The sequence below is a fragment of the Mustela nivalis genome, assembly GCF_964662115.1.
Source record: "Mustela nivalis genome assembly, chromosome: 1".
NCBI classification, from domain to species: Eukaryota; Metazoa; Chordata; class Mammalia; order Carnivora; family Mustelidae; genus Mustela; species Mustela nivalis.
Genome location: NC_139020.1, coordinates 183,464,872 through 183,490,443, shown reverse-complemented (window position 1 = coordinate 183,490,443; position 25,572 = coordinate 183,464,872). Strand labels below are relative to the sequence as shown.

General features: G+C 42.0%; 1 protein-coding gene across 25 annotated transcripts in view; it reads right to left on the bottom strand.

The window, feature by feature from the left end:
- Positions 1-25,572, bottom strand: part of MAGI1 (membrane associated guanylate kinase, WW and PDZ domain containing 1) — a 627,461-nt gene that overhangs the window by 65,230 nt on the left and 536,659 nt on the right. For all 25 annotated transcript variants that reach the window (XM_082726709.1, XM_082726685.1, XM_082726703.1 and 22 more), the window contains 5 exons: positions 24,298-24,355; positions 20,871-21,016; positions 18,480-18,572; positions 13,177-13,359; positions 12,002-12,622 (listed from right to left, as the gene is read on the bottom strand). In XM_082726709.1, the coding sequence (XP_082582835.1) occupies positions 12,002-12,622; positions 13,177-13,359; positions 18,480-18,572; positions 20,871-21,016; positions 24,298-24,355 (1,101 nt within the window). The remainder of the gene's footprint in view (positions 1-12,001; positions 12,623-13,176; positions 13,360-18,479; positions 18,573-20,870; positions 21,017-24,297; positions 24,356-25,572) is intronic.

The following is a 25,572-nucleotide window of genomic DNA, read 5'->3' as shown; positions in this document are numbered from 1 at the left end:
ATACTTCTGTGCTAGCTGGAGGCCCTGTAATTCCCCTCAGAACCTGATGAGGCTGTCTCGATGGGGCAGAGCAGACAGCCCCGAGTGCTAATGCTTGCAAGCCTTCTCAGAGTCTCAGTTCCCGCTGACCACCTGCCATCTAATTAACACAGGCAAAGAGCTTAGACCGGTGCCTACACATGGAAGGACTTAATAAATTAGACTCATTATTATTATCTATATAAAACATATCCATTTCCATGGTGCCTGGGTGGCTCAGTCGGTGGAGTTTGGTTGAGGCTGGCTCTAGGTTTTCTGCTCAGGTTGTGATCTCAGGGACATGAGATCAAGCCCAGCGTCAGGCTCTGTGCTCAGCACGGAGTCGGCTTGGGACTCTCTCTCCCTCTTCATCTGCCCCTCCCCCTGTTCTCTCTCTCTCTCACACACACACACTCATTCTCTCTGTCTCTCCCCCTCCCTAAAATAAACAAAATCTTTTTTTTTTAAAGATAACTATTCCCCATGAACTTGCCTTCAATTCTACATTTTTCTTCCATTCAAAGGTATAAGAGTAAGAGAAAGGGTAAAATAAAGCATATTGAACAAACCCTTTGGAGGGTAACATAATCAAAGCCCCTAGACTAGAGCTGACGAACAGCACCTTCTATGAGGACAGAAATGTTCCATAGCAGCATGTGTAGCTACAGTGCTCTTGAAATGTGGCCAACTGGACTGAAGAACTGAATTGGACTTTGTATTTAATTTTAATTAAATAGTAATGACTAGTAACGACTGAGCTAGATGCTGAGGAACAGGTTTACCTGGACCAATACAACTCACTGAATTGATTTTCCAGTATCCTGGCCTACAGGCAGGCCAATCAATACATTTCCTTGTCATTTAGAGCCGCCTATGACAGACAGCTTTGTAGGCAAACAGACCTGGATGGGATTCAGGCTCTGTCATCTTTTTGCTCTGTGTTTTTGAAGTGGTCAAACTTGCACTGCCTGTGTCCTTAGCTATAATAATACAGAGGCACCCGGCTGGCTTAGTCATTTAAGCGTCTGCTTTCAGCTCAGGTCATGATCCCAGATCCTGGGATGGAGTCCCGCACTAGAATCCCTGCTCAGCGGGGGGCCTGCTTCTCCCTCTCTGCTCCCCCTGCATGTGCTCAAGCACTCTCTCTCTCTCAAATACATAAAATATTTATAAATAAATAAACAAATAAATATAATAATATGATATTCAAGACAATAACAACAAAAAAGGCATCCGAATTGGTAAGGAAGAAGTAAACCTTTCACTATTTGCAGATGATACCATACTATATACAGAAAATCCAAGACTCCACCAAAAAATGGCAGGAACTGATAAAGTAATTCCATGAAGGCACAGGATACAAAATCAATCAACAGAAATCTGTTTCATTTCTCTACACTAATAATGAAGTGGCAGAAAGAAATTAAGAAAACGATTCCATTTAGAATTGTACCAAAAACAATTAGATACCTAGGGATAAGCCTAACCAAAGAGATAACAGATCTATATTCTGAAAACTATAAAACACTGATGAAAGACACTGAAGACAACATAAAATAATGAAAAGAGATATTCCTTTCTCATGGATTGGAAAGACAAATATTATTAAAATGTCTATATTACCCAAAGCAATCTACACATTTATTATAATCCCTATGAAAATACCAGCAGCATTTTTCACAGAAATAGAACAAAAAAATTCTAAAACTTACATGGAACTACAGAAGACCCTGAATAGCCCAAGCAATCTTGAAAAAGAAAAGGGAAGCTGGAGACATCACAATTCAGTACTTCAAGCTACATTACCAAACCTATAATGAACAAGACAGTATGGTACTGGTACAACAACAGACACATAGATCAACGGAACAGAAGAGAAAACCCAGAAATGGACCCAAAACTACATGGTCAGGTCATCTTTGATAAAGCAGGGAAGAATATTTAATGGAAAAAAGACAGTCTCTCCAACAAACGGTATTGGGAAAACTGGACAGCCATATGCAAAAGAATGAAACTGGACCACTTTCTTACACCGTACACAAAAATAAATTCAAAATGGATGAAAGACCTAAATGTGAGAACCATAAAAATCCTAGAAGACAGCACAGGCAGTAACCTCTGTGACACTGGCTGCCACAAGTTTTTTCTAGTTTGTCTCCTGAGGCAAGGGAAACAAAAGCAAAAATAAACTATTGGGACTTCATCAAAATAAAAAGCTCTTGCATAGCAAGGGAAACAGTCAATAAAACTAAAAGGCAAGCTACAAAATGGGAGAAGATATTTGCAAATGGCATATCTAACAAAGGGTTAGTATCCAAAATATATAAAGAACTTACAAAACTCAACACCCAAACAACAAATAATCCAATTAAAAAACGGGCAGAAAATATCAATGGACGTTTCACCAAAGACGACATACAAATGGCTAACAGACCCATGAAATGATGCTCAACATCACTCATCATCAGGGAAATGCAAATCAAAATTACAATGAGATATCACCTCACACCCGTCAGAATGGCTAAAATCAACACCACAAGAAACAACACGTGCTGGTGAAGATATAGAGAAAAAAGAACCCCTTTACACCATTGGTGGGAATGCTAACTGGTGAAGCCACAGTGGAAAGCAATATGGCGGGTCCTCAAAAAGTTAAAAATAGACCTACCCTATGACCCAGCCATCACACTGCTGGGTATTTAACCAAAGAATACAAAAACACTAATTCAATGCGATCCATTCACCCTTATGTTTATAGCAGCATTATCGACAATAGCCAAGATAGGAAATAGCCCAAGCATGCATCAGCTGATGAACAGATAAAGAAAATGTGGTTTCTGTATACAATGGAATATTATTCAGCCATAAGAAATGATGAAATATTGTCATCCACTGATTTGGATGGCGCTAGAATAAATAGTGCGAAGTGAAATAAGTTAGAGAAAGACAAATGCCATATGCCTTCACTCACAGGTGGAATTTAAGATGAGCAAAGGGAAAAAGAGAGAAAGACAAATTAAGAAATAGACTCTTAACTGTAGAGAACAAACTGATGGTTACCCCGGGGGAGGTGGGTGGGGGATGGGGATTAAGGGGTGCATCTATGATGAGTACCAGGTGCTGTATGGAAGTACCGAAGCCCTATATGGTACACCTGAAACTAATATAACACTGCATGTTAACTAGAATTAAAATAAAAAATTGAAAAAAATTATTATAAGATCGAAAAACCACAGGGCTCACCTTAGTAGGGTTCCCTTAAGGATCAGCACTTATAAAAACAAAGGACCTGATGTTAATTCACATTTTCATTGAACATATATGGCCTTCTGAAGAGCCACCATGTGCCAGGCATGATCTCAGGTGGCGGGGATGAAGGAGGGACTGAGACCAAGCCCCTGCTCTCAGGGAGGTCACAAGTACGTCTGAGTGCCACGAGGGAGAAGCACGGAGCGGAACAGGATGCTGGGGTTCTCTGGTATTTTCTATGGACAGGTCAGAGCAACTTCTTGGGGGAAAGAACCCGTGAGCCGAAGCCTGAAGGACGTGAGTGAGAGAGCCCTGTGGCTCCCGGAAGAAGAAACACTCCAAGGGAGAGCAGGGCAGGTGCCAGGGCCTTGGCACAGACCTCGGAGCTGACCCTGGATGATGAGAAGTCATTTTGACATGAGGACTGACGTGATGCAATTGACTTTCAATCACTCTCGTCGGAGAGCGGACCATGGGAAGCTCTCAGATGGGCCGCAAGGCCACTGTGAGGCCAGGTGCCGTATGATGGATGGCAGAGGCCAGGGAAGAAGTGGGAGGTAGGAGCCGGGGCATACAGAGAGGGAGAGCCGGCAGAATTTGCTGATGTGAAGGCGCAGAACTCTATCACAATTCAGACATCCCTCCGCAACTAACCTGAATTCTCCTTTTGGAGGCCGTGCACCTCAATCTGAGAGGTTCTGCCAGTCATATGCTTAAGCGGGGCAATTTGCAATTCATTCTCCAGCCCAAGACCAGAGGGCAGAGAGAAGAGGGGCATCCGATCACCCGGGTTTAACTAGGGCACAGAGCTCACTGCAGTTCTAAGTACGACGGTTTTGCATCACTTCAGATGGAAAAACACACACACAAGGATTTAATGCTAATGATGTGCTTAGATGAGGAGATCAGATACTGCTTTTCCTATAGGGATCAATGAGGAGTTAATGAACTAAATATAAATATCATCAGTACATTTTGATGAAAAATTAAGTGGCATCAATTTGCCCACAGACTTCGGACCTTATTCATGACTTTACACGTAAGATATACTCTATGATAGTTACAGTATTGAAGTCTCTCATCTATAAGCCAAGATGCTGTTTAGCATAGTGGTTAAGAGCCCAGTCTCTATGAACCAGAATTTCTGAGTTCAAATCCAGGCTATGCCATTAACCAGCGGTGTGATTCTGGGAAAATCACTGTCTTCTCTGGGCCTCTGCATCCTTGGTTCCTAAATGGAGCTAAGATTTTATTTACCTCATGCTCTTTCAAATCATGATCTATAAGACGTTTAGAGCCAACTATGTATGGTGGAAGTATTTACTGTTTTATTTTAAGTGGTTTAAGCAAGTAAGAGTCCTTTTTTTTTTTTTTTAAGATTTCGTTTATTTATTAGAGGGAGAGAAAGCACAAGCAGGGTGAAAGGCAGAGGGAGAAGCAGGCACCTCGCTGAGCAGGGAGCCTAACATGGGGCTCAATTCAACACCCTGCACATATGACCTGAGCCAAAGGCAGATGCTTAACGACTGAGCCACCCAGGCATCCCGTAAGGAAGAGTCTTATACATAACTTCTGCAACCAAACCAGAAATTTCCCCTTTGCTTTCTATGAAGCCAATTTAGCTGTGGCATTGCAACACTGAAAGCAAAAATAATTTCTTCATTTGTTTTCCTAGTGTAGGTAGGGGGTAGCAATCACTGTCTTCATTTCCCAGAGGACGCTACTCAGAATCACAATGCAAACCAATGGCTGTGCAAGGCAGTCACAATGACGGGGTGCAGTGAGGTCTTATTGAAGTGTGTGTCTACACCATGGTAACAGGGACGGCTGGCGCAGGCACATGCTCGATCAGTGAGAGCAGGAATGCGATCCTTACCATCACCGCCGCCGCTTCCATACCCAATTTTTGGCTTTTAACGTCTCTTTATCATGTTTCTAAACATGAGGTGTGACTATGAAGCTGAGTGAGAGGGACCTTAGGAAAGATGGAGCAACCCGTTGCTTCTAAAGTAAACTTTCAAAGAAGAGGATTATTCAGAAGTGAAAGTAGCTGTTTAACTTTATAACCCGATTATCCTCCAAGGTGGACGTTACAGTATCTAAATGGGAAAGGGCCATGAGGGCAGGAGCCTAAGAATGGTTGCAACACTTGTACATCAGAATCACCCTGTAGCGCCTACAAAAATACAAGATGTCTGGAGGTCACCCACCATCATTAATACACTGTACATCTGGGTTGAGCTCTTTTTTAAAAGATTTTATTTTATTTATTTGAGAGCAAGAGGTAAAGAGAGAGGGAGCATGAGCCGGGGGAGGGCCAGAGGGCGAGGGAGAGAGAGAGATGGCAAGTAGACTCCCCACTGAGCATAGAGCCTGATGTGGGGCTCAGTCTCACAACCCTGAGATCCTGACCTGAGCTGAAATCAAGAGCAGAATGCTTACCTGACTGAGCCACCCACCTGGCCACACCCGACCCCACCCCTTTTTTTTTTTAAATAAAAAGCCAGCCCTACCCAGTTGCTTCTGATACTAGGTAGTACCAGTAAAACTCGACTGATTTAATGTGATTACTTCTAGGCCCACAGTTAGCACAAATGCGTTCTTATTTTACCACCGTCATGCACATGCAATTAAGTAGTATTATTCCCTTTTTTGGGGGGGGTGTCAGATGACTTGCCTAAGGTCACAAAGCAAATAAAAGTAGGACCTGGGATTTAAACTTGCATCATCTGGCTCTAGAATCTCGTGCTCTTTTCTCTATAGATCTGTTAAAAACAGTTAAAAGGGAGGAAACAGGAACCACTACTTAGACACTCAAGATTGAAGATCAGCTTCCTTTGGAAGATCACTGCTCTGGCCAGAAGGAAATGCCCTGAGGCTAGGATCATGACCCTTTCCTTAACTCTTTTTTTTTTTTTTTAAAGATTTTATTTATTTATTGGACAGACAGAGATCACAAGTAGGCAGAGAGGCAGGCAAAGTGAGAGGGGGGGAAGCAGGCTGGCCACTGAGCAGAGAGCCTGATGCGGGGCTTGATCCCAGGACCCTGGGATCATGACCTGAACTGAAGGCAGAGGCTTTAATCTACTGAGCCACTCAGGCACCCCAACCCTCTCCTTAACTCTTGACAGTCTTACAGAACCCACTGCTAAAGCAACAGCTGCCCAACCAAAATTCCTAGACTCTCTAGCCAGAGCTGTGCTTGGTAATAGAGTAGCCCTTGACGAGCATTTAGCCGAGCAAGGAGGTGTCTGTTCTATGGCCAATACTACTTGCTGCACTTGGATTCACACTTCTGGGTTATCGCCAAATAAGCCAGTTGGCCTGGAAAAGCAACCCCTCTTCTTCAATGGGATCTTTGACTTACTTGATTCTGACTGGTCTGGGTCTTGGGTTCCATGACTCCGAAGTACATTCCAGACATGGCTGATTATCCTCTTTATAATAGTCCTAATAGACTCCCCGGTGCATTATGTTCTCTCAAACGCTTTATATGCACATTTGCAGCTGCTAACCAGAAAGCAAATGATCTTCCAAGATCAGAATGTCAGAAAAGGAATGAAGAGAATGACTGACTTAAAAAAAGTGCACCTCAAGGTGTGACCTGTGAATACCACAGAGAGATTTAGCAAAAACTATGAGAACCCCAGAGCAGTCGCTGGGAGTAGGGCTAATACCTTAAAATTTTGGTTCCATCTCTCAGGCTGAGAGTCTGATTAAAAGGGGGGGGATGGTTAAAAATGAGACAACAGGCCCAACATGGAGTCACATATGCTACGCACCATATCACCAAACTGAGACCTAATACTCAGCTACCATTTGGGCCTCTCCCAGGAATGAAATCTTCAACCATTCCATATGGAATTACCTGGTCACCTGAGGTCACCTGCCTGACACATACCTGCCTTCCCCTAAAGGAAGGTGACCTTACCACAACCAACCTGTTTTTTGCCTGTATAACTACTTTTCTACATGCAAAAGTACAGCTCCTCAGAGCTCCTTTCTCTCTGCTAGGTGGGATGCTGCGTGATTCATGAATCACTAGAAAGAGCCAGTACAGTCTTTAAAATTTACTCAGTTGAATTTTTAAAATTTTATTTATTTATTTATTTACTTATTTGACACAGAGAGAAAGAGATCACAGGTAGGCAGACAGACAGGCGGGGGGTGCGGGGAGAAACAGGCTCCCCACTGAGCAGAGAGTTCGATGCGGGGCTCGATCCCAGGACCCTGAGACCATAACCTGAACTGCAAAGGCAGAGGCTTTACCCACTGAGTCACCCAGGTGCCCCCTTTTTAAATTTTTATTTATTTATTTATTTATTTATTTATTTATTTATTTGTTTGTTTATTTGACAGACAGAGATCATAAGTAGGCAGAGAGGCAAACAGAGAGAGAGAGGCTCAGTTGAATTTTTTTTTTTAAACAGATCAAGGACACCATTTGGGGCATAAAGGTGGAGCCAAAAAATGTTGCTCTGAGGCTGATCTAGCTCAGAATCTAGCTCAGCTGCTCTAGCTCCATTTTGTTGATAAGGAAATGAGATCCGAGCAGGAGCAGGAACCTGGCCAGAGGCGCAGAGCAGCTAGGAGCAGAGGGGGAACTAATGGTGGGTTCCTATACCCCCAGGTCAGCCTTCTTTTCTTTTCTTTTTTTTTTTTTTAAAGATTTTATTTATTTATTTGACAGAGAGAAATCACAAGTAGATGGAGAGGCAGGCAGAGAGAGAGAGAGAGGGAAGCAGGCTACCTGCTGAGCAGAGAGCCCGATGCAGGACTCGATCCCAGGACCCTGAGATCATGACCCGAGCCGAAGGCAGCTTAACCCACTGAGCCACCCAGGCGTCCCCAGCCTTCTTTTCAATACACACTTACTCTCAAAAGCAAAACTTGCGTTCTCCACTTTGCCAAAGTTTTGCCAAATCTTGAAACATAGTATTCTGACTCAACCCAATATTACATCTTAAAGACTGTTTCACCTACTTATTGGTGTGAATTACCCAAAGATACAAAATACACAGAGAGGCACACAGTTCTGTTATATATAATATCTCTTTTTTTAAAAAAGCAAAGCAAAACGAAACAAAAACTTTTACAGGACAAACTATTTTCTATAAATTAAAAAAAAAACTATATATATATACATATGTATATGTATATATATATAGTTTTTATATATACATACATATATATATGTATATATATATAGTTTTTTTTTTAAATAGTAATCACCTTCTAGCATTAGTTTCCAACATCTCAAAAAAAATCTCTAGATTCACACTGGTGTCAGACGACAGGCTCTCTGTATGCAAATACTATGTAAAGATAAAATAAATAAAAAGCATTCTCCTGGTTGCATGGCAGAGGGAGCAGGAGGAAAGGGAAGTGCCATGGAAAGATGGGGAGCCAGGCTTCGGAAGAAGGCACTGTCCCACAAATGATGTCACTGACAGAGCAGTAGACAAGGGGATGTTTACAGAGAAGAGACTTGTAAATAAATCAGTAAGGGTCCCAGCTGCTGGGTTGTGTGGATGGGCACTTCCCACCAACTCCATGCCTGGTCCAGGAAAACTGTCCAGAAATTGACAAATGATATTCCAACTTCTGCTTGATTTCCAGCTTGGCGAAAAAAAAACACCAAAGTTCAAAATGTCCCCAATATTAACAAGAAGAGATCTCAAAAATGAGGAGACTGAGAATGAATATAAAATATAAATGTAGCTCATTCTGTCCCAAAGTAGATAAGGCCAGTTCTTTAAAGCACGGAAAGCCTCATCCTCAAGATCTGAATTCCCAAGACTCACAAGAATCACGAGTTTATCAACCTGTTTACTAGGAGCTTTGACAGAAATGAGATTCATTAGAAAGAATTGGCAAAGTGGCCGTTTACTTTCTCATTCAACCTAGACGCTGTCTTTGTTGCTTCACCAAACCTCCTCATTTACAGCCCCACCATACAGGGGTGATGATTAAAATGTCAGCCCGAGTTCCAATAACTAATATATGGCAGAAACAAATATATTTATATGCTTCCTAGAAAGATTAATAGTCACTGGTGCTAGCCTGCCAAATGTAGATGTGCAAACTTTCTATCCAACACATAAATCAAACACAAGGCATATGGTGTATTTTAAAGACTGCTGATGTTATAGTGATTTTAAATTACTCAGGTTCTGGAATAAACTATGTAGATGTTGACTAATGTGGCAATATATTCTGGTTCTTTCCATGTTAATTTCAGCTTATAAAATGTAATGGCATTAACAAAAACGTCTTAGAAATTAAGAAGAGAGAATGAAAACACATTTGAAACCAAGGGGTATGTTTCTATAATCAATTGTTTGGTAGTCTGGACATGTTCATTACGAAATGGTTCCACTAACTGTGGTAAGTTAGTAGGCTGTAAAGAAACTTTATTTTATTTTATTTTTTTGGTCTCCTTACAGTGACTCTAATAAAAAAGAATGAAATGACAGATGAAATGAAGGAGCAAATAAATCAGGTAGGAGAGCAGTATGGTTTGTGACCATTAGATGAGCAGTGGCTAAATCAGATTTGGCCTTGATGGACCAAGAACCATTTACGTTTTCAAGTTGCTGGCCACAGAAATCAGCAATAATGCAAAAACTAACTGATGCAGAGTTAAGTCGGACAGAGCACAGAACTGAAAACCACAGATTTCAGCTGAACTTCTCAGTCATGTTATGGGCTGGCAGCTTCCTACCTTTCAAGGACATGATAAGAGTGAGAAGAAAGGCATATGCTGGTATGAAAAGTGCTTTGTAAATTGCCGGATTATCCTTAAGTATCAGGTATTGTCATTGTCATCATCATCATCATCATCACCATCATCACCCACCACCATCATTACCATCACCATCACCACCACCACCACAATTACCATCAACCACTACCATCATTACCATCACAACCACCACCACCACCATCATCATCATCATCACCATTACTTCATCATTCTGAAGCTCAAGTCACTTTCTACTACATTTCAATCAATGCTGAAAAAACAAGGATCTGTGCAGTCATGTGATCTAGGTACAAGCAGAGAGTTAAGAATGGCGTTGCTAAAGAGAACAGGTTAAAAAATTAAATCTGCTCAGTGGCTTTTGTAACTGTTGAAGAAGGGTTGGCTGAGCATCTCAGTTCACAGAGACAGTTGCTCTGAATTTTAGATTTTCTTCCAACAACCCCAGTCATTCTGACCACAGAACTTCATGAGAGCATGAGAACACAGCTGCCGTGACACACGTGAGGTCCTCTGTTGTAATGGAACCAAGAAGAAATAAAAGTCTAGTTCCTGATCTCTTCTCAGAAGGCCAGAGTATGCTGTGCATGAAGCAAATCATGTTGGCAAAGACTCAGGCCCATGGTGTGAGGTGATCAATCAGCACTAGTCACAAGTACATATCCAGGAGCAAGACATTTCAATAGTGTAGAAACTATTCCTCAGTGCGAGGTCCTGGGAGTTCCTGGTGGGGCAGAGGTAGGGGATACAGGCAGCAGAAAGAAGAAAGTCTAATGTCTCAAGATTTAGAACAGATTTCTCTGAGATCCTTCACTACTTCATTAAAATGTGGGTATGCTGAGATATGTTTTTCAAATGATTGGTGGAGAGCTGTCATTCCTACCAAGTATAATCGCACACCCATTCACTTATTCATTCATTCACCCAATCTCTTTTCATTCATGAATGTCTAGCATGAGTCAAGTATTGTGTTAAATGCTGGGATACAACGGTCAACATGTAGACATGAGCCTATGATATAAGCCCTGCTTTATGGATCTTATATTCTAGTTAAAAAGAGCAACAACGAAAAATAACTAAATACACAAAACAATGAATAGTGATGATAATATTTTAAAAAATTTATAAAAATAGTAAAGGTTTTATTTATTTCTCTGAGAGACAGAGAGAGCACTAGCAGGGAGTGGGGCAGAGCAAGAGGAAGAGAAACAAGCAGGCTCCCTGCCGAGAAGGGAGCCTGATGCGGGGCTCAATCCCAGAACTCTGAGATCATGACCTGAGCTAAAGTCAGAAGCTTAACCAACGGAGCCATCTAGGCACCCTGGGGGACTACTTTATTCTTCTTTTTCTTTAAGATTTTATGTATTTACTTGACAGAGGGGGGAAGGGGACTACTTTAAATAAGTAATCAAAGAAGCCCTCTCACAAGAGGAGACTTGAGTGAGAATGAGCCAGCCAAGTGAATAGCTGGGGAAAGAGCATACCAAGGAGAGGGAACAGGACGTGCAAAGGCCCTGAGACACCCAGGGCTTGGAACACTAAAGACACTCTGGAAAAGAAGCCAGGTGGCTAGAGCACAGAGACGAGGGGAGAGGACTGTGAGATGAGGTTGGAAGAGTTACCAAGAGCTACATTTTGCATGCACACTGTGCAGGCCAGGTTCAGAAGAATAAGTACAGAGATAAAAATATTAATGATTTTTTAAAAGCACAATGTGATTTACATTTAAAAGTTTCACTCTAACTGCATGCGTATAGCATAATATACAAATACAACCTTTATTCTATAGAGGCTATTATTTGGCAGAAATAGGAGGTATTTTGAATACATTTCCAATACTTAAATAAAAATGATTTTAAAGAGTAGACATTTAAAAAGTCCCCCAAAGTCACCTGAGGACTGGTAAATTAAACAACAGATCCTGGGTTAAAAAAAAAAAGACAAATCATAGAACAAAAGAAACATACATACCTCCTCGTTGCACCAACAACGTGACCTCACTTCCCTTTGGACATTCGATCAGCATATCCACGACTTGGTTGTGGGTTAGAGCCTGCACATTCTTCTTATTAACTTCCACTATAAGATCCCCTTCTTTCAGGCCACGGCACCGTGGACTGTCCACAATCTGTTTCACTCTTTGGCCCCCGCCACCAGGGCTGTCTGCGATAGTAAAGCCAAAGCCCATTGGCCCTTTGACTATATGAACAGTTATGAGTTCCGGCTGAGTGGCTATGGAGGAAGCCAAAGAGACAGTGTCATTGGGGTAACCATGGGAACCGTTTGAAGCCACGTCAGCAGGGCTGCTGGGCCTGGCGTCCTTCATGCCATTGACTTTGCCTGTTTTACTGCTGTGACTGGCTGGCGAATCATAGGTCTCCTGCCCATTCACAATAATTGGTTCTTTATCCAAAATGGCCACCGAGGTCACTAAACTCGTATTGGGGTCATCTGGGTCAAAAGGCAACGGGTAACCTCGGCAGAGTTCAAGGTCCACGCTGGCACCGATGGGAATGGACTGGAAGATTTTCACAACTTGTGCATGTGTGTGTCCCAAAACACAGGTGTCATTCACGCTGACAATGACATCTCCTGCAAAAGAGAAGAGTTTCCGGGTTAAAAAAAAAAGATAGCCAAAAAAAGTTCTATCAACGTTATAATATAAGATCCTACCAATAGGAAGCTGAACTAAAAGGAATTTGGGGGTGGCATCACAGGGCACAAAGAGACTGCTTCTATTATTTCTTTTGACTGCTAATAAGATATTCTTGTAGCATCTAGTGTCTTCCGTGCTAATGAGAATATAATGATCATTGAAACAACACTGTGATTTCTTCTTTAAAAAAATTCTTGCTGCAGAAATCCAAGATTAGAATTCTTCTATTCAGACAGATCTAATTTTTTAGTAAATAACCGTTTTACTATATTCAATAGCACCCTAACAGTGCCCCAAATTTCAAATGGCTTCAAAGTTCTGAAGTTCTCTACCAGGGACCGCATTTCTCTAGTGGAGAGATCTTGCGGACTCACAGTGTTTTAAAAAAGCATTTATAAAGCCATGCAATCGTGATGCTGCTTTCTCTCGTTCGGGGGCTGGGTGGCAATCTCACCGCACAGGAAATGCGAGGGCCACGTGGTTTCTCTACCTGTTTCCATCTTGCCGTCCAGTGCGGCAGGACCATCCAGGACCAAGCTCTTGATCTGCAGAAACTCATCAGGTTCATCCCCTCCCACGACCGTGAAGCCAAACCCACGACTGCTTTTCCGCAGCTTCGTGTGAATGAACTTGCCTTTCAACTCAGAAGGGTTTCGTGTAAAAAAGGGTTTGCCTGGATGAAAACAAGAAGAGTATAAGGAATGTCACTACGAGTGAAAAGATGACTTCGGTAAGCATTGACACAACTTAAGGATCACGGTCTGAGCTCCTGTGCTTCAGGTGTCTTAGGAAAGTCCTCTCTTGATTGCAGTAATAAGGGGGGTCCCAGACCCCTTTGTTTAAGAAGGGGGATATGGTCCCTATAGGGTTTCAGCATAGAGACCCAAAGGAAAACAGAAAAGAATGGAACTGATATCCATCCTCTGAAACACTTCTTGGTTTCAGTTCATGTAGTTTGACAGCAATCGCGCTGCCACAAGTTATTAACACAAGATGAAATAGATCTTTGCATCTTCTGTTTTGCTATAGTTTCTATTTTGAAGTACAACCTCCAATGTATTGCCTTGGGCTTGGCTTCTACTTGTCAAACCAATACAGCAAAAACTCTTGATATCTAATCAAACAGAAAACACATTCTGAAAATACATATAAAATACTAAGAAACATACGGTCACAAAGAATGATTGATAAAAACATAGAATCACTGCTTTCAAATGAGAAGAGTCATTACTTTGAATTGAATTCTAAATTTAAGTCATTTTTCCTATTAATTTTCATCTTTTAACAATTCATAAACGAGCCCAGATGTGTCCACTACTAAAATTTATTGTTTGAAGAAGTTTAGGACGCGTGGCTTAAAATATTTCTTTAAAAATCCAAAACATCTAAACTGAATAAATTAGTTACTAACAACAGCTATACAACGTCCGAATTCAGTTGTCTCATCTAAAATAAATTAATAGCTATACAGCTAAATAACTTCCAAACACACTACATATGGTTTTAGTGAGTTTCCCTGAGGATATGCACAGTAACATTTTGTACACAAAACAAATTTTATTTTTGGTTTTGTTAGGCATTTCTCATTGAGGAACTTACTGGAATTTCTCTGGATATCCCAAACAGTGGACATAATTTCATGTTTAGACTTTTTAAACTCTCCTAATTAGACTTCCCATCTCCTGTCCTCTGCCTGCTGTAGTCTCCCCATCTGTCCTATTTCTTTTCTATCCAAAAGTGTTATCCAAACAAAAACAAAACACCCAGGAGAAAAAGTCTCCATATACTCCTGCACCAGAGCCTGGCACCCAGGAAAGAAAGTTATTTTTGGTTAGCTATAGCAAAAAGGCCTTTTTCAAAAGGTCTCTGGGCACACATACAAGTTTTAATTGCATATTTCAAAAGTTTCCGGCTTTTAAAAAGGCTCTTTTAAATTGCCCAGAGTCACAGCTCTGCTCACGAACCTCCCCGTCACTACAGCAGTCCCAAGGCTGGTTGGGAGGTGACAAAGCACAGCCCTGTCCCTGTGGCTAACGAAAGGCAAGGCTGAAGCCTTCTCCATGCAAGGTCGTCCTCGGAGGCACCAGAAAGGTGGTATCAAGTGCACTGAGGGCTTGTTGGGAGGCCGCTGCTGCTGCTACGGCGATTGTCATGGAAAATTGAGGACTGGGTGTGTGGGAACAGCTACATCCTTAGGGAGTTTGGAGAGCATGAAGGGAAACGCATTTCAGTTACGCAGAGACACCTTCTCAGTGAGGCTTACGTCCTCTGACCACCTTATTAAAAACTGCGATACCGGGGCGCCTGGGTGGCTCAGTGGGTTAAGCCGCTGCCTTCGGCTCAGGTCATGATCTCAGGGTCCTGGGATCGAGTCCCACATCAGGCTCTCTGCTCCGCAGGGAGCCTGCTTCCCTCTCTCTCTCTCTCTCTCTCTCTCTGCCTGCCTCTCCATCTACTTGTGATTTCTCTCTGTCAAATAAATAAATAAAATCTTAAAAAAAAAAAACTGCGATACCTCCTCCGACATTCCCCACCCCCCTTTCCTGCTTTATGTCTGTTTATCTCTGTCCTTCGTGTTTTCCACCATCCCACACGGTAGACATTGTATCTATCGGTTTGTTGATCTCATTCTCGCCCATCCCCCATGCACAAAGGGCCCTGCAGGTGAGTACACACCCACCCCAGCCCTGTAAGCTCCAGAGGATTTCTGCTTGCACACCCCGCAGGTAGAATACTGCCCGATTCACTTCCCGTGCTCCAAACATCTGCGCTGAATCAATGAATGAATGCACAACAGCACAAGGAAAGCCGATGGAACGTGTCTTTGAGAAGGCGGGAAGAGGTGGTGGGGTGTTTAAGCTTCTCACCCTTATTATAGGCAAAGTTAGCAAATGTGAAGAAAATGTGCCTGGCAGTTTAACTGAATGAATTTTTTTTTTAAATCCATTAGCATATTTTGAACTTAGAAGGTTTCCAGCTTAATAGAGACACGAGCAGCGCTTGGAAATGACACCGCTGACTTCCTTTCTCAATGCTTCCCTAGGGAGGGACGATCACAGGGTTTCACATTCACACACGGTTTATTACGTCTCACATGTGGGTGGGTCATCCAATAACGGAGCTTCGGGAGAGAAGCAGTCTTCTCCCACCAGCAGTGGCATTTGGAGCTCTCTGCTGCAGCCCTGTGGTACATGTCATTTTCTCAGACTTGTCTGCGGACAAGTCACCGGTTGTACCATCTTGTTATGTACAAAAATCACCTGAACAGCAGCTCATGTTTTAAAAGTACTTGTGTGGGGGCACCTGGGTGGTTCAGTGGGTTAAAGCCTCTGCTTTCAGCTCAGGTCATGATCCCAGGGTCCTGGGATCGAGCCCCGCATCAGGCTCTCTGCTCAGCAGGGAGCCTGCTTCCTCCTCTCTCTCTGCCTGCCTCTCTGCCTACTTGTGATCTCTGTCTGTCAAATAAATAAATAAAATCTTAAAAAAAAAAAAAACTCTAAAAATAAAAAATAAATAAAAATAAAAGTACTCGTGTGTAGGGACTATTCTAGACTCGATCAGGATCTTTGGGATCTTGACCTAATATTCTGCTCTTGGACGACCCCAAGGAGCTTGCTTCCTTGCCAGGTTGGTACTGTTCTGGGCACCCATGTTTGTACACCCTGGACGTGTGACGTCCGGCAGCCCGTTCTGTGACACGGACAACACTCCATAGCTGCCCTGTCCGAAACGGCAGTCGCTAGTCACACAGAGATCTTGAGCCCTCGAAATGTGGCTAGTGGAACTGAGGAACTGAATCTGTCATTTTTATTTTTCTAACATTTGATTTTTAAAATTTATTTATTTGACACAGAGAGTGAGTACATAAGCAGGGGGAGCAGGAAACAGAGAGGGAGAAGCAGGCTCCCCGCTGAGCAGGAACCCCCCCCCATGTGGGGCTCGATCCTAGGACCCTGGAATCATGACCTGAGCGGAAGGCAGTCGCTTAACCAACAGACCTACCCAGGTACCCCTGACTTTGTCACTTTTTTATTGTAATGGATTTAAATGGCAACATGTAGCCAGTGACATCTGTACCTGGATGGCACAGATTTCGAGTGTGTAGGGAGGTGTCCCCCCCATACACAAAAGGACAAAAATGTAACAAACAAACAAAAAAGGTTTTACCCAGCAGTTTAACTGCTCCTACCTAATAGCAATGAGGATTCAGATCAGGTGCTCTACCATTCACTGTCTGTGTGGCCTTGGGCAAATTGCTAGAGCTCTCTCTGCGTGTGGAGATAATGGTGGTACCAACCTCACTTTTTAGGAGAGTTATAAGGAATACCTGTGGCAGATAATACAGGTGAGGTGTTTGGAGGGGAGGGTGCCCGGTAAATAAGGATAGCCGGATGGATAAGTGGGTGTTGTTATTTTGGAAGACGGTGTTGGTGGAATGCATGCTGTAGAAATCTCCAGAAATCTCTAAGCACCAGCCAGAATTCGAGAGGTTTCTGCAGAGCAACTCTCTTGAACATGATCACTTGCGAGAATGGCAGGTGCACTGCCGACCCAAGGAAAAGTTCCGCTAAGTGGTGAACTTAGCAAAATTCATTATCAAGCAGTCTAGCCAAGTTCACCACATAGCTTCTTCCCGAGAGTACCACAGGATGTGAGATGAGGACACCGAGGCAAGGAAGGGAGACAGCGGGAGGTGGCAGAAGAAGTTTTATATTTAAGAAGTACCAAGGAGGCCAGAACCTTGCTGTCATGAATGTTATTAGCTGCTGTGTTCTATCTTTATTAAAACCATTAGCACCGTAAAAATGTGTACCCAAGCCAGGAGAAGTTATCTTACATAAACTGGTATTATTACCCATCTCTTCACAGGACCAGTGAGCAAGGAAACAACTCCTTTCTATGAAAATTATAATGGAGGGATGGAAATTAGAGAAGAGTTTTTCTATTTATCTTTTCAAATCTAACACAAAGATACCTCCTTAACAATGCACGGGGAATGAACATTAGTCTTTTTAGGTCTGTACCACAAACATTCCCCAAGTCTATTGAATATAATGGCCGTTCTTTTTTTCTTATTTAAAAGAGAAAAAATAAACAACAACAACAACAACAACAAAAACCTTCTTGAATCTTCTCTATCATGTAAAAGTAATGAGGCCAAAAGCGGCAAGATTTTGGAGCTATCAGTTTTCAAAAATGAACCGGGGCGGCTGGGTGGCTCAGTTTTTCGTTAAGCGTCTGCCTTCGGCTCAGGTCATGATCCCCGGGTCCTGGGATAGAGCCCCGCATCAGGCTCCCTGCTCCGTGGGAAGCCTGTTCTTCCCTCTCCCACTCCCCCTGCTGTGTTCCCTCTCTCGCTGTGTCTCTCTCTGTCAAATAAATAAATAAAAACTTAAAAAAAAAAAAAATGAACCTCTCTAGGGGCTCCTACAATTTGTGAATGTAAATGAGTGGGACCCAATGAAACATTATACAAGATGCATAAATACCAAATTGCACCAAGAATACGGGATGAGCATTTAGAACCAGAATGACACCAACTCATTTCAACCGTGCCGAAGCTCAGAAACCCTAATGGCAATTTGTCATCATTTTCAGAGCATTATAATTAGCTGCAAAAATTTACACGAAAAAAGTTCCTCATCTTCTCGACAAGTCTGATTAACAATACATGCAGAATTTCTAACCTTACGGTTTTCACTATCAAAGAAATGACGTGGGAGTTACAAGTTCCTTTATTTTATTTTTTCAATTTTTAAGCTCAACATCTAGCCGTTATAAAAACAACTTTACCCTGAAGTGGAGCTTCTCTGGCGGGCTCCGGATTGCTTGGAGGGTGGTTTGGAATGACAGGAGGCACAAGCGATGAATGATCTTCTGTCCATTCTATAAGAAAAAGAAACAATGTTCTGTTTTTCCTTCAAGCTGCTAATCAACTCACTCGGGACTCACCTTCTGAATTATACAACTACCCAAACCGATAAAACCAGGCACAGAGAGCTCCGATTGAAAAGAAACGCACATCTGTCCCCACTTTTTGTTAAGGACATCAAGATTCTCTCTGTGTGTATCTCTGTGTGTGTAACTGTCTGTCTCTCTCTCTTAAGGCCGTTGATTGTCTGTCTCTCTGGTAAGAACTTTGTCTCTCTCTCCTAAGACCTTTGAGAAAAGAGGTATTGTGATATGAACAATAAAACTTCAGTTCTCTCTGGCTGGAGAGTCCAAAGTGAGACCAAATAAAAAGTATCGGGAAAGATACTGACGCCGGCCCAATAATGGAAAAACTTCTCTAATGGTATTGAGACACCAGCTGAGCGTCTGCTCATCTGAGGTGGTAAAGGTGATTTCAGCAGCTGCCCGAGGTGCTGTCCTCCAGCGTCTCTCAAACCCTAGTGGGACCCCTCGCCAACACTCCTGTGTCCTAACTGTGCTCCTAGTCCCCTTGGAGGCCCAGAGATACCTCACTGTGAGTGACTCCTGAGAGGTACACAGTCACTTTCCAGCCAAGCTAATACATTCAACGGTACACTCCCATTCTCTAAGCAGCACTTTCTAACACCACAAAGTTTTACCAGCTCGGAAAAATATATATATATTTTAAGACTTTTTTTCTTAATAGAAAAGAAATGCAGGTAGAAAGGAGAACTTTTCCATAGGTGCATACACACACACACTCACACACAGATACACATACACACTCTATCCAAACGCACTCTAGAGGGGGCCTGGCTGGCTCAGTTGGCATATCATGGAACTCCTGATCTCAGAATCATGAGTCCTATGTTAGATGGAGAACTTACTTAAAAAAACAAAAAGAACAAAAAACAGAACAGTAACATACAACCTATGGCAGTGGTTGCCCACCTAGGGCTCAGAGGCCGAACTGGCCTTAACGTCTATTTGTATTCAAATTTCGAGCCAAGGATGGTTTTTCCTATTTTTAAATGGTTGAAAAAAAATTAAAATGGGAAATACTTTGTAACACATGAAAATTACATGAAATGCAGATTTCAGTGTTCATATATAACGTTTCACTGGAACGCAGCTGCAACAATTGATTTGCATATTGGGTATAGAAACTCTTTCACACCGTAAGGGCAGAGATGAACAGCTATAATAAAGACTGCATGAACAGCATATCCACTAAAATAACCACTAGCTGGCCACTGAAAGAAAAGGTTTACCGACTTCTACTCTATGGTCTATATTTATTATATTCAATATTATAATAAGAAAAGTACTATATTTGATTTTCATGTGTTTGCTATTTACACATTATATGTTGAGGGGTTATTAAGCCTATCATTTTAAAAGGTTGCAATGAAAAACTAAAAAACCCTATTAATAAACAGATGACTGTTAATCAGATCTATTAATAAAAGATGGCTAAATGAAGTGGAGAGATTCATAAAATGGAAAATTATCCAACCCCTAAAAATTAGAGGGTAAGTCTATATTAACCAGCTTTGAAATATGTATAAGAAATAAGTTTAAATGAGAGCATGAGGTCACAAAGCTAATATATATGTGTGTATATATACATATATGCATGCGCACCCGTACATGTAAGTTATGATCTGATCTTTGCGAAACTATGCATCTATGTACAATCCTAGAAAGATTCTGCACTATGTTTATCACTGAGAGTGGGATGCGAGCCAGCAAGGGAGAGCTCAATATTCTCCGTTCTTGAACTGTTCAGACTTTTGTAAAGAACATGAACTCACTTACAGTTTTCAAAAAGCATTTCATATTACCAGCTTTTTCTGACTCCTACATGTCACGTTCCTATGATTAGAAGCTTGTTTCAGACACAGGAACTCCTTCTAAAGTGCTCAGAGCAGTCTGGCTTTACAGACCAGTTGGTATTATAAACATGCTGGGGTAACAGGAAGTTCTCCAGTTTGCCGACAGCCTATTTCTAAATTAAAGTGGAGAGCTGGGGCGGGGGAGGGGCTTGGGATTGCACAACCCCCCCCACTCCCCCCACCCCACCCCCAGCTGGTCTGGGTTCTGGGCCAGCAGAGTTCCAGCAGAAGCTCTATTGTTCCACCCCTGCAGGACAGCAGGTCTGCCGCCAGGCAGGAGGATGTGAACACAGAAGCCGGTTCTGACCACACGGGGGTGTCAGCGTCCAGGCTTTGCCCCAAGCTCCTCTGCCCACACAATCAGGGGAAAGCCAACCTTCTGGCTGCGGCTGCGGTGGCTGCTGGGTCTGCTGGGGCTGCTGGGGCTGCTGGGGTGGCTGCGGTGGTTGCTGCTGCTCCAGCTGCTTCTTCCGTTTGGCTTCTAGAACCGGGTTCTCATACTGTGTCTTCCTGTTAATGTGGCTGCAGCGGGAGGCAGACAGTATTCGGTTAGGAAACATTTCGTCCCCCAAGCAAAATGCCTGTCTGGCCAAGGCCCTTGATTAGAACCGAGCAAAGCAGGTGGTCTGAGATGCTGAGCATCCCGTGTCCAGGTGTAGTTAGGATGAGGAAGAAGACATGAATACTTACCACATCCTGACTGCTTTGATGTTACCTGTTTTTCATGCAAAATTTTTTTTTTTAAGATTTTATTTATTTATTTGACAGAAAGAAATCACAAGTAGATGGAGAGGCAGGCAGAAAGAGAGAGGGAAGCAGGCTCCCTGCTGAGCAGAGAGCCCGATGCGGGGCTCGATCCCAGGACCCTGAGATCATGACCTGAGCCGAAGGCAGCGGCTTAACCCACTGAGCCACCCAGGTGCCCCTTCATGCAAAATTTTAAAATCTTCAGTAAAGTCCAGAAGATAGGTCCCATTGTTACTTCCTTTTTCCGGTAAGGAAAGTAAATTCCCGAGCAGTTAATAACTCACCAAACGTAACATAGCTAGTAAACATGGATGAGGCATTACGCTCAGGTCTGCCTGCTTTCAAATCCCAAGATTTTAACCACTGACTCTTCCAAACAGCCAAGAAAGCACCTTACTGAGAGAGGTGCTTTAATTCAACAGAGAGTAAGTAGATTGTTAGAACGGTTTTAAAAAATGAGATTAAAGGGAGATACGATGTTGTGTGTAACATGCAAAGCCAGAGGGCTGCGTGACTTCCTACCGCAGTTCACAGGAGCAGAAGCACTCATCCCAAGTTCAAAGAAGGGCTCTACCAACATCTGTCAACTATTTTGGCCAACAGACATAGAGTCAGGATTAAAAGTCTAAGCCCTAGGCAAAAAAACTCCAAATGCCGCAAACCTGAGCAAATGTGATGTGCTCAAAGTGACAAAGACCCAGATATGACAGAAGGCTCCAAAACTCATAAGGCCACGGCAAAACAAAAAGGCACACACACACGTGCATACATACATATACATGTACATACATGGTTTTCTTGATATGGCCTTAATGTATATACTCATATAATTACACAAACATATACACACAAGCATACATACATTCTTTCTTTTTTCCACCAAAATCATACTTCATTAGAGGTTCGGGAACATACCTATTATGTGATTACAGTATTCAGAAATCAAAATATTTCTTAAAGGCAGGCTTGTCAAATAGGGTAATTACCTTTCACTTCTAGGACTAGTTACTTACTTGCTAACTCTTGTAGGCAGTTTCATGCTAAGAAATGGCTTAACATAGCAGGCAGGTAGAGCTGCTAAGACACAGGGCACAGGGACAAGGACCAGATGGGAAAGTACTAACATTCCCCTCAAATCAGGTCTATTGGGGCACCTGCGTGGCTCAACGGGTTATGCCTCTGCCTTCAGCTCAGGTCATGATCTCAGGGTCCTGGGATCAAGCCCTGCATCGGGCTCTCAGCTCAGCTGGGAGCCTGCTTCCCCCTCTCTCTGCCTGCTGCTATGCCTACTTGTGATTTCTCTCTCTGTCAAATAAATAAATAAAATATTTTTCTAAAATAAATAATAAATAAATAATTTTTTTTTTTTTTTTTTTACGATTTTACTTATTTATTTGACAGACAGAGATCACAAGTAAGCAGAGAGAGAGAGAGAGAGGATGAAACAGATTCCCCGCAGAGCAGAGAGCCCGATGCGGGGCTCAATCCCAGGATCCTGGGATCATGACCTGAGCTGAAGGCAGAGGCTTTAACCCACTGAGCCACCCAGGTGCCCCATAAATAAATAAAATCTTAAAAAAATACATATCAGGTCTCTTTTTCCTATAAAGTTGTTACCGCCTCTTCCCCTTCTCTCTTAATGAACAAATAAGTTGAGGGATAACTCCAAATGAACCCCAGATAGACAGAAAGCCCACTAAACATCTGAAAGAAAGATGATCTGCAGGGTACACGATGGAACTTTATTTTCTGAGTATCAAAGAAGAAATGGAACTTGCTTTTCTAATGTCCCAAATCACCAAATCCTTTCTGTTAGGTACAGAGGTACCAATGTGAGTACTGGCCAATGACACTTGCTATATTGAGCTCATAATTTTTTATAATAATAAGATACTGAGCATTTTACAATTTCCATCATATGCTCTTATTGCCAGGGCATAATCAGATGACTTTTCATTGCAAACAGAATAAGGGCTAGAAAGCTGGCTAGTTATCTTCATTGCACCAGGTAGGATTATGATGGTAGAATATTTATATAGCATTTGTTTCTTTCAAAGGATCTTTTATTAGTTATTTCTCATCTCTCTCAGAGCAAGTGAAATAGAGTTTATCTGCTTCAATGTCCAATCTCTTGGGTTTCCCTTCTTTTAGTACCTCCTAATAAGAGATGGTTCTAATGAATGGACAAAGTGTGTGGACAGTGCTAGAATAAGGTACATACTATGGAGGTCTTGAGGGTTTAAGAGACTAAAAATGGAAAAATGGAGCTATATGGATGGTCCTCTGGCAAGGGAGAGGCAAAGAAGCATACAAGGGGAGGCGCCTGGGTGGCCCAGTGTGTTAAGCCTCTGCCTTTGGCTCAGGTCATGATCTCAGGGTCCTGGGATGGAGCCTCACATTGGGATCTCTGCTCAGCAGGGAGTCTGCACCCCCTTGCCCCTCTCTGCCTGCCTCTCTGCCTACCTCTCTGCCTACCTGTGATCTCTCTGTCAAATAAAAAAATTAAAAAAAAAAAAAAAAAAAAGAAGCATATAAAGTCTTGCAACTTGGGCCAGTTCTGAATTACCTTCTTCATTCTGGTGACATTTTGTATATTAGTAAGATGTGTCTGGCCCTTTTAGAAAGTCTGAATGAATAAATAAGTAGTTACTAAAAAGTTCAGACCTCGGTAGGGCAAAAGGTAGGCAAATAGGTACTTCAGAAGAGAACACCTATCCATTTGGTTTGCTTTTCTTATTCATTCATTCATTCATTCATTCATTCAACTAATACTTAGTGAGTCACTGCCAGGACAGTGCTGGGCCCTGGTAAGATAGCGGTAAACAAAAGACACAGCTATCTTGCCCTCATCAATTTTAGAATATAATTTACTCTCTTCAGATTTGTGGAATATTTTCTCATTCACTATAATGTGCATGTATATTTTCATTATAAAACTGTTATGTTGTTGTTATTAGTATCAGTTTGTACCTTATAAAGATGACAGACTCTGTTCAGCATAAATATACATAATTATAGAGGAGTACAAACTAAAATATAGATTAATAGCCACTTACTCTACATAGTAGATACCATAGACAGGGTCTTCAATCTTTTCCCAACCAGCAGGCAGTTCTGAAAAATAAAGGAACATTTAGAGCAGGAAGGGCATATTCTTCAAGAGCCTAAGGATTTTTAACAACTGAGTGAGGCAACAAGAGAAAGACTAAAAAAAAAAATGCCTTAAATCCAATGAAAACCGTGTATCCTAACAACAACAATCTAGAATGCAGTCTTATATTGATTTAACAGTGTATTTGTCTACATGAGGAACAATTCCTTACTGGTATTTTGAACGAGCTAATAAAACTTAATCAAATGTAGTCCCAGATGCCTTTGTGCTGAATCAGCTACTAAAGAGATTTTAATAGAAATATAGTTAAAATTTGCCTTCAGTGGCTGACTTATACCTTAAATATTTACAATTTTCTCATTGTATTTCTAGACCACCCTACCATACAAACAAAAATGGCTGAAAAATTAATGTTTCTTTTCATTTTCAATACAACAGTGCTGCTTTTGCTCTCTCTGGAATAAAATGAAATTTGCATCTTATTAACTCCTTGTTTCTAATTAAAATACTGCCAATTAAGTAAAAGATGGAGTTGAGCTTTCATATAGCAGGCATCCGTCACTCAAGTGCTGTATTCAAACAGGCCCACCTTCAGGAGCACTATGCTTGGGAAAGCTGAAACACAGGTCCCGCCCTCTAGTTGAGGTGGAAGCTTGACATTCCTTTCTCCTGCTTCTGTAAAACGCCACTGTGGGATGTGTGTGCCTTTCGGAAAACTCGCCCATGCTCTACCGGACTTAATTCCATAAGGTTTCCTACAAAGGCTAGAACTTTATTAACTAGCTAATAGTGAGTTTTGCCATAACAAAAACCTACTATGAAAAAGCCCATTGCCCCAGATAATCTGACTTGCTGAAAGAAGCCACCAGGTTGTGTTTTGTGTCACTAAGCAATTCTTTCAAGCAGAGCAGCAATTACTTAAGTTGATTTCAAAGCCACTCGGATATATACACGGTTTCGGCAAGCCTGTGTAATGCCAAACTCCAAAGTGAATCATTATTCCTAGTAGTCAGCTATGAAGACCAACATGAACGGAATGGTACAGACACCTAAAATATCACTTATTTTGAAATACTAGATTCTTTTTTTTTAAACTCAAAAAATCCAGTGGTCACTGTTTCCAAAGAATGACTCTGTCCTCAAGGCACGGGGCTTATATGAGCCACAAACAGTCCCATACTGAAAACAGAGTCACGCGCATGCACCCAAACACACACAC